Source organism: Anabrus simplex, chromosome 1 (genome assembly GCF_040414725.1).
Source record: "Anabrus simplex isolate iqAnaSimp1 chromosome 1, ASM4041472v1, whole genome shotgun sequence".
Taxonomy (NCBI): domain Eukaryota; kingdom Metazoa; phylum Arthropoda; class Insecta; order Orthoptera; family Tettigoniidae; genus Anabrus; species Anabrus simplex.
This window is the reverse complement of record NC_090265.1, coordinates 1,026,844,946-1,026,859,355: the sequence shown is the minus strand read 5'-3', so window position 1 is coordinate 1,026,859,355 and position 14,410 is coordinate 1,026,844,946. Positions and strand designations below refer to the sequence as shown.

General features: G+C 38.7%; 1 protein-coding gene across 1 annotated transcript in view; it reads left to right on the top strand.

Moving 5' to 3' along the window:
- Positions 1–10,681, top strand: part of LOC136857861 (uncharacterized) — an 83,393-nt gene extending 72,712 nt beyond the window's left edge. The window contains exons 20-21 of the mRNA XM_068225183.1: positions 8,129–8,341; positions 10,390–10,681. Coding sequence (XP_068081284.1) covers positions 8,129–8,341; positions 10,390–10,427 — 251 coding nt within the window. The 3' untranslated portion in view covers positions 10,428–10,681. The remainder of the gene's footprint in view (positions 1–8,128; positions 8,342–10,389) is intronic.
- The last annotated feature ends 3,729 nt before the right edge of the window (positions 10,682–14,410 follow it).

Here is a 14,410-nt window from a genome sequence, read left to right as displayed (position 1 = left end):
TAGAAGTTTGCACTTTGGTATCAACTAAAATAGATACAGTATCTTTCTGCAATCAGTGATACGCTTTCAGTAACATGCAGATATGAAATGAACATTCAAATAACACAGAAATTAGGACTGCTCGGAGGAGGGTAAACGGAATATTAAAGAACAGAATTGAATCAATTAGTTTCTTGTAGTCCGCCTCTGTGGTGTAGTGGTTAGCGTGATTAGCTGCTACCCCCAGAGGCACGGGTTCGATTCCCGGCTCTGCCACGAAATTTGAAAAATGGTACGAGAGCTGGAACTGGGTCAACGCAGTCTCGGGAAGTTAACTGAAAATAGGTGGGTTTGATTCCCACCTCAGCTATCCTGGAAGTGGTTTACCGCGGTTCCCCGCTTCTCCTCCAGGGAAAATGCCGGGATGGTACCTAACTTAAATCCTCGGTCGCTTCCTTTCCTCTTTCTCGTCTATCCCTTCGAATCTTCCCTTCCCCCGCAAGGCCCCTGTTCAGCATAGCAGGTAAGGCCGCCTGGGCGAGTTACTGGTCATCCTCCCCAGTTGTATCCCACGACCCAGAGTCTGAAGCTCCAGGACACTACCCTTGAGGCGGTAGAGGTGGGATCGCTCGCTGAGTCCGAGGGAAAAACCAACCCTGGAGGGTAAACAGAATAAGAAGAAGAAGACGAACACTTGAACTTACCGTTCCATCGTTGATCGTCTGCCACAGCTGCTTCAATAGAGCAATATCAAACTCCTGGTTCTTGGGGTAGTAGCGGGTTTATTTCTGTCACTACATTGACGAAACAATGGGGTTCAGAAGAGAGCCTAACTACTTCAAATGAGGAGCAAAAATGTGCTTACTAAATTTTTATTCAATTAAATAACGACAAAAGTATTGATTAAAATCATCCATAAAAATCACTTAATAATTAAAATGTTTTAAAGCAGTCACAATACCCAACGTGAGTGTTATCTTCTTATTGTTTATCATTTTGTTTAAAAAACTGAAGATGTATTATAAAATTCGTGAACAGCAAAACTAGGGCATCATTAATGCAAACGATAACTGAGAATTAATCCACACGATCCGTGGAAAATTTGACCTTCGACAAGTATAAATCCAGTTTACATTTACTTAAGGTTATCCACCAGTCTGGTATCCTATCGGATATTGGAACATCCCCCGAAAGGATTCTTAATCGAACCAAATTAACAATCAGTTGCTTTGGATGGGCTGCGAACTATTACTAAAAAGGATGGTGTTCATTACAAGTTAACATTAATGGTCACAATCAAAAATAAAATTCCCCCATGTATTGTCATCTCATGACACACTTAAGTTACAGAATAATTCCGATGCTGAAACAGATGTTCAGAAGGAACCAACAACAACTTGATCTGAGGGGATCTTACGTTACGTCGTCCTTAAGGAACAAAACTGCGAAATGCATGAAATCATTAATTCATTATGCTTTTAGAAGAAATTCCAAACACTGAACTTAAAGGAAAGTAGTAAGTCACTTGAAAATATTCTTACTAAACCGACTTTCAGGTCGCAAAATAATAATGTTTGTTAAATTACAAGTTCACACTACAAAACAAATGACAGAAATCTTTCCAATTTTCTAGAACTACGACTACCATTACAAATCTGTCTTCCTACACCTGTCTCATTAAACCAAACTGCAAGTACTCGGTAGACCAACGTCTCAACTAATACAAACTGAAACAACGAAAATTGAAAATAAAATATATTAACAGCTGACGAATCGAAACCGCATTCGTAACGTAAATCCTACATAAATCAGCTAAGTGTCAATACACGGCACTATCATAAGATATCGGACATCCAAACAAATAAATCATAAAGTAAAGATAGTGAAAATAGAAAACGAAAGTTCATCGAACTTGAACATGCACGGCTAAGCGGTAATGATCAATCTCCATTAGTTAGATTTCCATGTTGGACAACCCTCACATTCATGCCACCACTGATGCTACGGTATTATGGGAGCACCTTCTGGCTAGTAAGAATTATGCGGAAACATGGCCTGGGTAATATCTGTTAATATCATTCAAATCCGTATTCACCACTGCAGACACTAACATCGTTCAAGTCGATTCGCAAAAACGACTAACCTTTGGCTTTTCTATATACAGACGAAGCCCTAATTATTTTGTTGAGCCTACGTAGTCTCTACACATCCGTATATTTATATAATACACGCAGCATCCTAAATCTAAGCCAAAGTTGGGTGTCTACACATCATTTACACTGTCAGGCGAAATCGAAACTCCAAACACAATTTCGGAAATTTAAATATAATTCTTGTCGAAACTCTAACAAAATAAAATGAAAACGCCACCGCTGAACTCGAATCTGGAATTATAACTATGTCCATTTTTTTACAACAACGCGTCCGAATAGTTTAATCCGTTTCTCAATACAATCTCAACACATGCAATGAAGTTCGCCAAATAAAAATAAATTCAACTCCCCTATAATTTTATGTAATATCGCTTAAAATAGTAATCACCACCATCATGAAATCCACAACATAACTCAAGTGGGGCTCCAAATGGCCTACAGTCTCACCGTTCCAAACATGTATTGCAGTGAACTATCCAGTGAAGTAACTTTCCATCAATCTACTCACGCTAGACCATCATTCTAACAATATACAAGTTTCTATCCCGCAATGTTTCCATTCAACGATAATTTCGTCTCGTTAAAATACAGAATAGAACTCAGTCCATAATAATCAAGTATCACCTTGACCTGTGTTAGAATGAATTTTGTTCCTGAGGTCGTCTATCACAAAAATGCACTATGCTGGTTCTACACAGAATCGTCCCTTGGACTTAACTGCCAAAGCCTACGGTCTCATGTGAAATTAGTACCATGGGATAATATCAACTTGTAATTAAAATAGGCGTTACTACGCTCTAACTTGGCTTTTGACCACTATTAAATTAGTCAACTGTTCTGGATTGGTTACAGGACATCGTTATCTTACACACCCTGTCTCAGAAATATTACCTCTTCACATACACCATGTCACACAAATTCATCTCCGTCATAAAACAGGGCTTCTCATACCCAGCTTCTTGTTCATCATATACTACATTACTCGTAAAATAGAGGCTTGCTCTGCCGTTAACATCTTCCGAACTATTCCCATAGTATACCATTTCCATTACAATCCATTTTTTTCTGTTCGAAACTTTTCAAATATACGTAATCCCATAAGCAACAACTTCATAAGAATCTCACAATTAACTTCTTTACATATTTATGATCTCAAGAGCAAAATAACATACCGTGATTTTCTGTATCACAAATACACGGTGGCACAAAATTTAAGCTTCCCAAAAATAAATGTTAACTTTATTAGACTTCATTGGATTTCGGTATAAATCGCAAGTCTCACTCGACATTACTGTAGAATACATAATTTATCATTTCAAATTTATCCTGACGTGAATATTCGTTTTATTATTATTAATTTGATATTTGACTTTATAACGCTCACCACGACTATTTTATCGTTATCATAAATGTAACTTTATCAGCCTGAACATATTTCATTGATTTTTAGTACAATATTTAAAACTTCGCATATTACATTTTTCTAAAGATAATTTATCCGCATTTTTAAAGGTTCACGCACTGACATGAATAATAGATACTTCACCTCAACATTATAATATACTTAATTTCTACACACGGAAGTGTGGGACAAACATTTACAATCTCTATCTACAGAACATTTTAAAAGTAGACAGAGCTTGTAACAGCATCGTAGCTCCGAAGTCATCCTGGCTACATTCTAGCCAGCTCATTCAGACATTAGCCGTTCATATTTGCAGAGAACATTCTTCTCTTTTGATTATGCTATTTATAATTACACAGACTCTACACTTCAACTTGTACAAACAAGTAAATAGTGATTTTTTAGATGCACTCGATATGTACGCCTTCACCTTTCCTCGACTAAAACCCGACTCACCGTGAGAATTTCTCCTCGCCCTCACCCCCTTGATAAGCCAGGTGGCCACGAGATATGAGACTTGAAGCTTATCTTGGTAGTCTAGCACTCCCCTACTGGTTACAAAGACACACAATAATTTAATGAAAACTATCTATGCACTCACGGTTCTCATTTGCAGAAGTTAAGGAATTCTATTACCTATTCAAATAAGTAAATGTCCTTTGCCATTTTACCAATCGGTCAAATATTCCATCTCAAGTTAGCTAACTCAATACATATCACAAGTTTATTTGAAGACACAGTTCAAGACCTCTACTTGGTATTAACGCGGCGCAGATCCACCCCCGCGACGACCGACCAAGTGAGCGTCGCTACTGTCCAGGGGTGGGGATAGGTTTCCGAGGGACGCTACCCTTGTCATGATGAATTGTGGTGTAGTCATACAATTTCAGAACCACGGATCGATTTCTTTGAAACTCACCCCAAAAATTCCACCTAATTCCCAAGTCATGATGGTGTTGTATACAATTTGTTCCGTGCCTTTAACGGGCGTAATTAATTAATTTCGTGTAGGTGATTTCGCGCACTTTTTAATGGCGTGGCCTTGACACGTGCTGTCCATCTGCCAGTACAGAAGCCAACTTTTCTCCAGGATTAATTACATACATTTCCACCCTGTGGATTTTAGCTTCATTTAATATTTCTTACAATTTTTAATTATTTATTTATTGGTTAAAGATATTGCCGAAATATCTTGCAATTATGGTTTATTATGTGGAAGATAATTATTAACTACACGAGGTCAATCGAAGTGTTCCGACACCATCCGAATGGATGCCTCGCTCTCTCTCACCGTATGACAGTTTGATGTATTGTGCAAATAACTGTCGTATACATGTTTTGCAAAAGTCGTGCAGTGATGACGCAGTAAGTGCTTTAAATGCGACTGTAGCTTGGTATGCGGCAAAGGAAAATCGACCATCACTCCACTGACGTTCGGTGGGATGCCGAAAAGCAGATACGTCAGGCGCGGCTGACTCACCCGGTATTCTCTTCTTCACCTTACAGGTTAAAATCACTTAAATATGCTGGACCTTTAAAAATGGGCCCTAAATAAAAATTGGTTACAAACAATTTGCAATAAAATATGTTAAAAGTTGAAACATGAATAAACCTTAATGTTATATACAAACTTTTCATGTAACTATCGTGTGACAGTCTATATATAGTACTGATCCTTCTTCTTTTTCTTCTTAATCGTTAACCCCCAGGGTTGGTTTTTTCCTCGGACTCAGCGAGGGATCCCACCTCTACCGCCTCAAGAGCAGTGTCCTGGAGCTTCAGACTCTGGGTAGGGGATACGACTGGGGAGGATGACCAGTACCTCGCCCAGGCGGCCTCACCTGCTATGCTGAACAGAGACCTTGGTGGGGGATGGGAAGATTGGAAGGGGTAGATAAGGAAGAGGGAAGGAAGTGGCCGTGGCCTTAAGTTAGGTACCATGCCGACATTTGCCTGGAGGAGAAGTGGGAAACGACGGAAAACCACTTCCAGGATGGCTGAGGTGGGAATCGAGCCCTCCTTTACTCAGTTGACCTCCCGAGGCTGAGTGGACCCTGTTCCAGTCCTCGTACCACTTTTCAAATTTTGTGGCAGAGCCGGAAATCGAATTCGGGCTTCCGGGGGTGGCAACTAATCACACTAACCACTACACCACAAAGGCGGACAAAAAATACCCTGTGCAACAAATACTTGCTTGTCACAACTAATCTGTACAGCACTGAACACCCATCCCTAAAACGCTGTGGGAACTCAAGAACATTACGATATTCCCTAATGGGCAATGTATTTTCAGTTCCCTAATTTTGTGAATATGCCATTGCTGGCGGGATGTATGTAGTGTTTACAGTGAACTTTGTCTTCTGCCATAGGCTTGAGCAGTTTTGTTACTTTTATTGACCTGTCCCACCCTTTGCTTTGACATGGAAGTGACTGAGGTATGAGCGATGCTAATAATGTCACTACTTGTGCAGCCAGTCCCTATTATCAATGATGTGAACATGTCGCTCATAGAGTCGGTTGGAGCGTGCATTTCAGTAAGTTGGCAGACTAATATCTGATGGCAACTTTTGGCTCGGTGAGGAAAGCAACGAGGAACATCTCAGTATTTATCTTCCGCGCTTCTTTGGGGAAACGTTCGCCATCTAAGACAGCTGATTTTGGAGCTGTTGAAGATCCGACCAGCATTCAGGTTGAGTATTTAACATAAGAACATCAACATACTTTTTGAATGAGGTGTGAGTAAAATAATGACATGAACACTCAGTCCTATTCTGAAATAGCAGAAGTGAAGAAGAGGAATGCATAAGTACATTCCCGTACATTTCTATTGAACGGTTGCCACGAAGACTTAAGAGTCCGAACTCCGAATTAAAGCAGTCCATGGGTTTCATTTTGAAGTATCTGAAAAAAATTGATATCATCATACATCATATTTACCATAGGGGTAATTCGGTGATAGCAAGGCGTGGCAGTTGCCACCCCAATGTTTTGAAGGAAACAACATTTTTGTAATGTTAGACTTAGAAATACTATATTTTAAAGGTACGTTTTTGTCACTCTTTTTAATTTAACTCAATAAAACAAAATGATAGTTGCAAAATTATTTAGGCTACCTACATAATGTTGATAGAAATAATTTCTACTATAGTTCAATTTTACCTTCCCCCATTATTCTAATTAAAATGTCGCAAATAATTTCCGAAAAAAATCCGATGGGTAAGTGCCGAACGCCACGGACTGCGCCATTTCAGACAGTGCAACAGTACTACAAAGCTACAATGCTGGTTTCCGTTATTGACATTCCTAAGCAAGAGTTAGAGACCAAGCTTCAAGAAAATAACTTAGATATTCTGAACCATATAAGTCAGGTTATAAATGGAAGCGAAGTAGAGATGGTCAGTGTGAAATATGTTAGTAACTTTTACACTTTGGACAAGAAACTTCTTCTGTATGAGTGGCCGTGTTCTTTTATTTACAAAATGGAAGAATCAAAAACCACATGTATGAAAGGGACCTGCAGTTTTTGTAGAAAAGTATTTTCAAAGTGTATTCGCTCTCGTTTTCAAATTTATTTCGCGCTTTAGAATCCCAATGAATTCAGCAACCAGGTATTTTTCATGCTTATAGGCGTTTAAAACATACTGGAGGAACAGGATCGTCCAGGAGAGGTCATGCTCTTTGGGTTTTTGGTTTTCAAAAGTACTACTCATGTTGCCATTTCAAAAGTAATTCATGACTAATTCAAATCGAACTTTATTTTGTGTAAAAATGCGATGTGATAAGATTGTGTAAAATAAAGAAAAGGTTTATTTTTTCTGGGTACAAATTGCTCTCAAAAGAGAGGAGCCATGGACCCCCCGGTAATCCCTGCCGCCCCCCCCCCCCACTCCACCACAAATCAAAGTGCTCAAATTACGCCCATGATATTCATGCAGGTGTATACTGTATGAGGAGCAGTGTACCATTTACAGTTTGAAACACTGGCGTATGAGAACACAATAATTTATAACAATACGTTTATAATTCATTACAGTATTTGCAAATATGCCCAATGTTGATTACTCTAGTGTTATAATTATTATAATTTTAGTTATCACATAAAGTGAATGAAGTTTGTATGCTACCTGATATATATAGGGTAAAACGCAAAAACTGAGGCGGTAACATAGTGAGGTATACCGGCATATGCTATGATGAGAATTGATGCAGTTTGCATCTGAACCAGACTATGCTATTGGAGCAGGACGGGTCCAACGAGTAGTGTTTCATGTCATCCAGACGCATATTATTTAGCACGTCAGCGACTTCTACACTATAACAGCCATAAATCAGACTGGAATTCATAAGATTCATTTTTCTCTGAAGCCAAGAGTCAGGTGCAGAGATACTGCAACCCTCAATAAACTGTAACTTTCGGAGTAGTTCAGTTATTTGGAAGAAGATGAGTTGCTAAACATATTTTAGCGCAGGAAACCTCACCACATTTCATATACATGTAGTGATAATTATATATGATGTATGATGTTATTTGTTCTCATATATATACAGTATAATACATTTAGATATATTTAAATATCAACCTCTTTTACAGTCCTCGTGACGGATGGTCAGAGCTTCACGAACCCAACTTCTGCAGCCGATAATATTAAAAGCCGAGGTGATGTCTTGTTCACGGTTGGAGTGCAGGGTTACGATATCAAACAACTGGCCCCTATTTCGTCACTGGATAAGAAGGGCTCTCCTCTCTTCTATGGTATAGATAACTTTGAAGTCTTCAATGCAGTGGCCAACTACCTTGCTACAAGTAAGTAGAACAAATACTACACTAGGGTTGAGCAGTATAGAATGCTATTACAAGCAATACAAACATTTTGATAAGAGCTCCGTACGATTTTCACACTCCTTGGTTTTTCAGAATTCTAAATTATTGACACCCTCAACATTCGAAGTAATTATGGTTTCAAATTTAGAAGCTCAGCTTCTGGGGTAGAATTTGCAGTAACATGAGGCCGTCCGCTTACGATTAGTTTAAAGAAATTAGGATCGTTTTCTGCGCTGGTGGTGAACGTGTCTATATAGAGCACCCTGTTAATTATTTTGCTCTATGAGAGTATTTCCAATCCTTTTATCTACAACTGCGTAAATTTATTATAAACAGTTGATTCAGAAATTTTAAAACCACGTGAAAACAATAAGTGCGTTTCAAATAATAGAATTACAATTTGACACCTGCAGAAATTCTGTTTCCCTGGAGGAATTCTTTCTCGGATATACTGTATTCATTGCTCTAATGATATTGCTTATATCGTTTTTAACTGTTATTATTATTACTATTAATATTATTATTATTAGAAGGGATATGGTGTCATACAGAAAGTTCAGTTTATTTCATACAGTTTTCAGGGAGATCAGCGGGCTGTGAATTGTTTTGAATGGATTTCAAATGTTAGAAATATAAGTTACTATCAGACCTAACTGCACAATCTCATCCTTCGATGATTCGGGACTAATCTCGTATTCTCCTTCCTCCTGTCACTATTTCTCAATATTCTTATTCGATCATGACGCTGAAGATCTCAATGTTAATTTATATTTAAACTTTTCCTCTCTCGGTTACGAAACATCACATTGACACACGTAGGTACCTGGTAAGGCTACGACAGGAAAGGGCTAGGATTGCGTAGGTAGCGGACAATAGTCTTAATTCAGGTTTAAAAGGAATTTTTGCTGAGGAAAAAATGAGAAACCACGGAAAAGCTGCAAGGCTGCCGATAGTATAGTTCAAACTCTCCATCCCCCGTATGCCACCTAACAGGCGTGGTTTCGTCAGAAATTACTTACGCTATAATAATATAGAAATAGGGAGGTGATTATAGGATTATTAGTGTAGTTCTAATGCTAATCACATCTTCGAAAAATGAGGGACCAGGAAAAAAAATGGGGGTAATTATATTAAAGAATTATCGAGCGACATTATTCATAATACAGTATTCGTGAAAATAATGTGTCATAGGAAAGAAATATATTATTATACTTTTAAAAGTCTATTTCATCAAACTTGTTGACACACTTATTTTATTTTACTTTACTTTACTTTAATTTAATTTATTGCTTGCTACAAGATTTTCATCCCAATTACAGCAGCATTCTTTGTGATACACAGGGGACAAACAAATAATTATTACTTAATATTATCTAGCCTAAATTTAATCTATTCTAAACTAATCTTAATCTACTCCTTTTTACTTGAAAAACTGAATGAGCTTCTAGACATTTTGCATTGCCATAAGAACAAAGTTTAACTACATAAATAAAAGTACCACAATTAATAACACATTGTACAGTCTACAACATTAACATTTAGAAACGCAAAAAAATATATATATCAAAGAAAATTTAATTGGTTATTACGACATTAACGGGAATATAAAGGCTGGCCGGTGTGATGCTCCATTATGACTGTGGGATCAATTACTGTACATGGCCTTTCTTGCTGCAATGAATTCTTTAAAAAATATTGCTAAATTTGCACTTCTGAAATAATACAATTGTTTTAGAAGTCATGCTTCCCATAGTAGAATTTTTAATAATGGTGATTCAAAAAGTCAGTATTACTAACACAACTGACAATAGAAATGAAGAGTTGTCACCTGAAGTGAAACAAAAGAAAACGAAATTCCGAATTTTTTGTTTTGAAACGTTTTAGCTTTAAATCTTCCTTAATACTACACATTTTGAAATAATGACTTATTTGTTTCACGTACACAGATCATTTTAAATACGTAAGTGTAAAATCTTATCCATGAATTTTGTACTTCGGGTATTATTTTTAAAATTTGTTTTCCTTTTCAGAGTACAACAATGGAACGTCAGTCTCCTGCACACTATGATGTAATCCGTCGACTGTGAAGAGAGAAGCATTTTTCATTTTAATATATGCTCATACAAAATGTGCTTCATCGTACTAAGTGCCGTATTCTTGTCTCATTTTATAGCCATATTCTCTATTTTTATTCACAGTCTCAGTATAGGTAACTGTACTGTAACTGTTTCATTCTCATTGTATTCCATTTAAGTCATACTGACATTATTTAATTGATATTCAATTTACAAAAACGATAAAATAAACATATTTTTGATATAATTTCCCTTGACCCAATTACAAATCTGTATGCACATGTTTTGGACGGAACATTGATCTCGGATACATTTTTTTTATTTTCTTGAGAAGGCTAGCAGGAAACAGATAACATTAACTGGTTGCTCTGAACTGCAATGGGATAGTTAACTTTGAGACTTCTAACATAATTATTTACCGGTACCCCATGGCTCCCACGAAAATATTCAACGTCACGATCCAGCGTTACCCACCCTTACCAAGGTAACAGTTTCAAGACGAATCTCTTCAGCGAGGAGTCATTGCCTACCAAACGGTTGTTTCTCGGCCAGAAGACCTGCAATTATGAGGTAACAAGTGATCGGTTTGATTCCTAGGCAAGAGCCGCTATCACATTGTTAAATAGATCGTCAATTGTCCTCCCGTAGGACTTCTAACTAGCTTTTAGGCCGGGAATGGAATCCGGGATCACCAGATAAGAGGCAAGCTTGCCATTGCAAGACCGCTGATGATGTCAACACGAATCTTACTGTGATTCCGCCTCCTTGAAGCTAACAATGTGTGCCTTGCACTTACGTATCTCGAGTGAACAGAGGCTCATACACTCAGTACTTCTAGAGTGTAGTCATAATAACTACACGTTTCTCTAAGGGACATTTAAAGAAAGAGTATTCGAGAGACGCCTACGTGAGTACATCCAATGTAATAAACACCAGCGAGGATTCTGTTTAACTCCAGGCACCGTTATAAATACTTCCATTCTAGGCGCATTGTTGAAATCTGCTAAACAGAGGAAACAAGACATCACGGTAATTTGTTTGGACATTCGAAAGCCATTTGACAATATCGGTCACAGCCAAATTCCAAAAACCATACAGTCCGAATGAATACGTTGAAAACTCCCGGACGTCATTTCCAACCTTCAGATTGGGAACGTCAACGTCACTCAAATTGAAACGCAGAAGGGCAGAACAAAACCTATACTCATAAAATGAGGCGTGATGCAGGGATCGCCATTATGACCAGCCCTCTATAACCTAGCCGTAGATCATATCTTAGACGAGCTAAGCGAAGATAGTCTTTCGCGGCATTACGGGGTATCACTGTCACCCGAACTACCACCTATAACCGTAATGGGCTTTGCCGACGAAACCGTCATCGTGTGGAAGAACAAATAATCCGTTTTAGACCTTACTCCGCTAGTCCGCAGGAGGTTCTAAGAAATTGGACTTGATATCAATCCTCAGAAGTGTACAGGGATATGAGCTATCCGAGGTGAGTTGAAGCAAGGGTCGCTATCCGTGGGGAAAGACTGTAGGATTAACTTAACTGGAGACGACAAACAAATTCTCTACCTTGGAACTATCTTAAGGGATATTCTAGTGTTCCACGAGACTGCTGTAATGAACTTCACAATAAGCTCCAACAACTTCTAACATCGTCGCCACCGCTTAAGGAAGACAAAAAGCTCATAGTATTGAATTATTCAATCTGTCTCACCCTGGTATATCCTTTCATGACATGAAGTTGTAAGAAAATCCCACAGAAATTTTTATTCGATAGCCATAAAACGATTAAAAGTGCAACAAAGGAGATATTGAAGCTGCCGATGGATACTTCAGATGGCATACTGTACACCGAAAGAAAATACAAAGGACTCGCTCTTTATAAAACTTCGTGGGAAGTCTACCTACAATGCATTAATGTCTGCAACACTTTGCTTAAGACTAAAACTCCACTCGACGTCGCTTCGAGGGTTGCTCACGCGGAGAGTCAGGAATGTATATAACGTCTAAATTTAACGAACACTCATACTCGGAAAAGGACTCGGAGTACAAATTTGCAAAGAGTAGCCTACACACCAGCGACCTTTTGAGTGCGAGATCATACCGGACTGTCTTGTAACGAGTGGAAAGAGGCTATAAAGATGGACAACAAACTATGTCGGCATTGCCATGGAGAGAAAGAAACTCTTGGTCGTGTCCTGGAATTCTGCACACGCGGGGAGCTCTTAAGAAACAAGCGGCACTGCCAGATCAGATCCTTAATTGCCGAAGAACTAAGAAAGAAGGGATTAAATGCACATGAGGAGGTACACGGACTGGCCATAAACGGTAGTTCTCAGGGAATTGTCATCATAGCCTCTAAATACAACAGTTATCAAGGATTCATCTTAGATCTGACTGTCAGGATCGGGCACCATAGCGGTCAGCCAGAGGAGGTTAATCTAGAAAAGATTATAAAATACAAACCCACTATACCTTACTGCAAATATAAATACCACCTTCAGGAAATTGAAATAATAGGGATAATGGTTGGAGCTCGCGGTACCATACGTCGTCACTTTGACACCACGTGGAAGTGCTTCCAACTTCCAATGAAGTCCATCCCCGAAATTGCGACTCTCGTCCTCCGAGCCTCCATCAATATCCTGAGATACCACCTCTTCAACTACACCTCTGAAATGCCCCACTAATTATACTGTTCCTTTATACTTTAGAGTTTTCTTCAATTAATAGAACTGTACAGAAAATTTGATATGTTTTACCTTGTACTTAGTGGCAGCCTGTAAATACAGCAGGTTGTTCCTAAATAAATGGAAATGTATATAACAACACTGAATATCGATAGCGTGATGTCATTGTCCATTAACACTATCAATGTACTCATTATCATGGATTCTGAAGATCCCTTGTATGCTGGAGTGTGGGAAAATGGCAGGAGGGTATTCGGAATTAAGAGATAAAGGCTAAGTTGGGAATGAACTCGATGGATAGAGCTCTACTCATAGACCGACCTCGGTAGTGTGATCGTGTGAGTCGAATGGAGAAGGATAGGTTACCATGGAGGATAGAGACTCTGTTATGGAGGCTAAGGGAAGGAGAAGGAGACCAAGACGACGACGGATAGACTCAGTTTTTAACGATTTTTGATAAGAGGTATTGAACTAAATGAGGCCACAGCCCTAGTTGTAAACAGAGGATTGGGGCCACGGTAAGTAAATTCACAGAGGCTTGCAGACTGAACGCTGAATAGCATTACGGTCCATAATTGATTATGTATGGATGTATTGTACCAGGAAAAGTTGTTGATCCTGGCTGCTTTTTTCAAATGTAGTCCTGTGCGTTGTAACTGAATTGCTACGGTCTGGTCTGCTGCTTATATTCCGTACGACCCAAGGTTGCTTGCCACGTCACTGGGGGAAGTTGATTTCTTTCTCGCTTATATCTCATGAATGCCGTGATGGATTTTATTGAAATTAACATATATTTACGTTCAGAACATGAGCTACACGATAATGTATGTCTCATTTCCGTATCTTTATCGGCAGAAAAGTTAGAAATTTTTCTTTCAGTACAATCGAGGGAAAGGCGTGCAACATGAGGCAGTGGCATTGCTCGTGACGTGTCCAGCTCGCCACGAGGAACTTTGTATCGCACCCGCACAAGATTTCGGGCATACGAACACATATTATAGCCGTCTCTTTTCCATATATTCCTGCAATTTTAAAATAATGTACCGGGCTGGAACAGTTCCTGGCACATATTCCTCCCTCCTCGAATTAAGAATTGCCTACTCTTCTCGTGGAACATATTTCTTGAGGTTATAGGCATATGACACATGGCGAAATTATGCCATTATTCTTCATCTGACTAATCAATGCTCTTGCCTCGTCTCGATATTTCTCAGGAACTGGGTATGCTTTCCGTCTATAATGAGAACTATCATAACGTTGAGGTGATACTCAAAACCTTG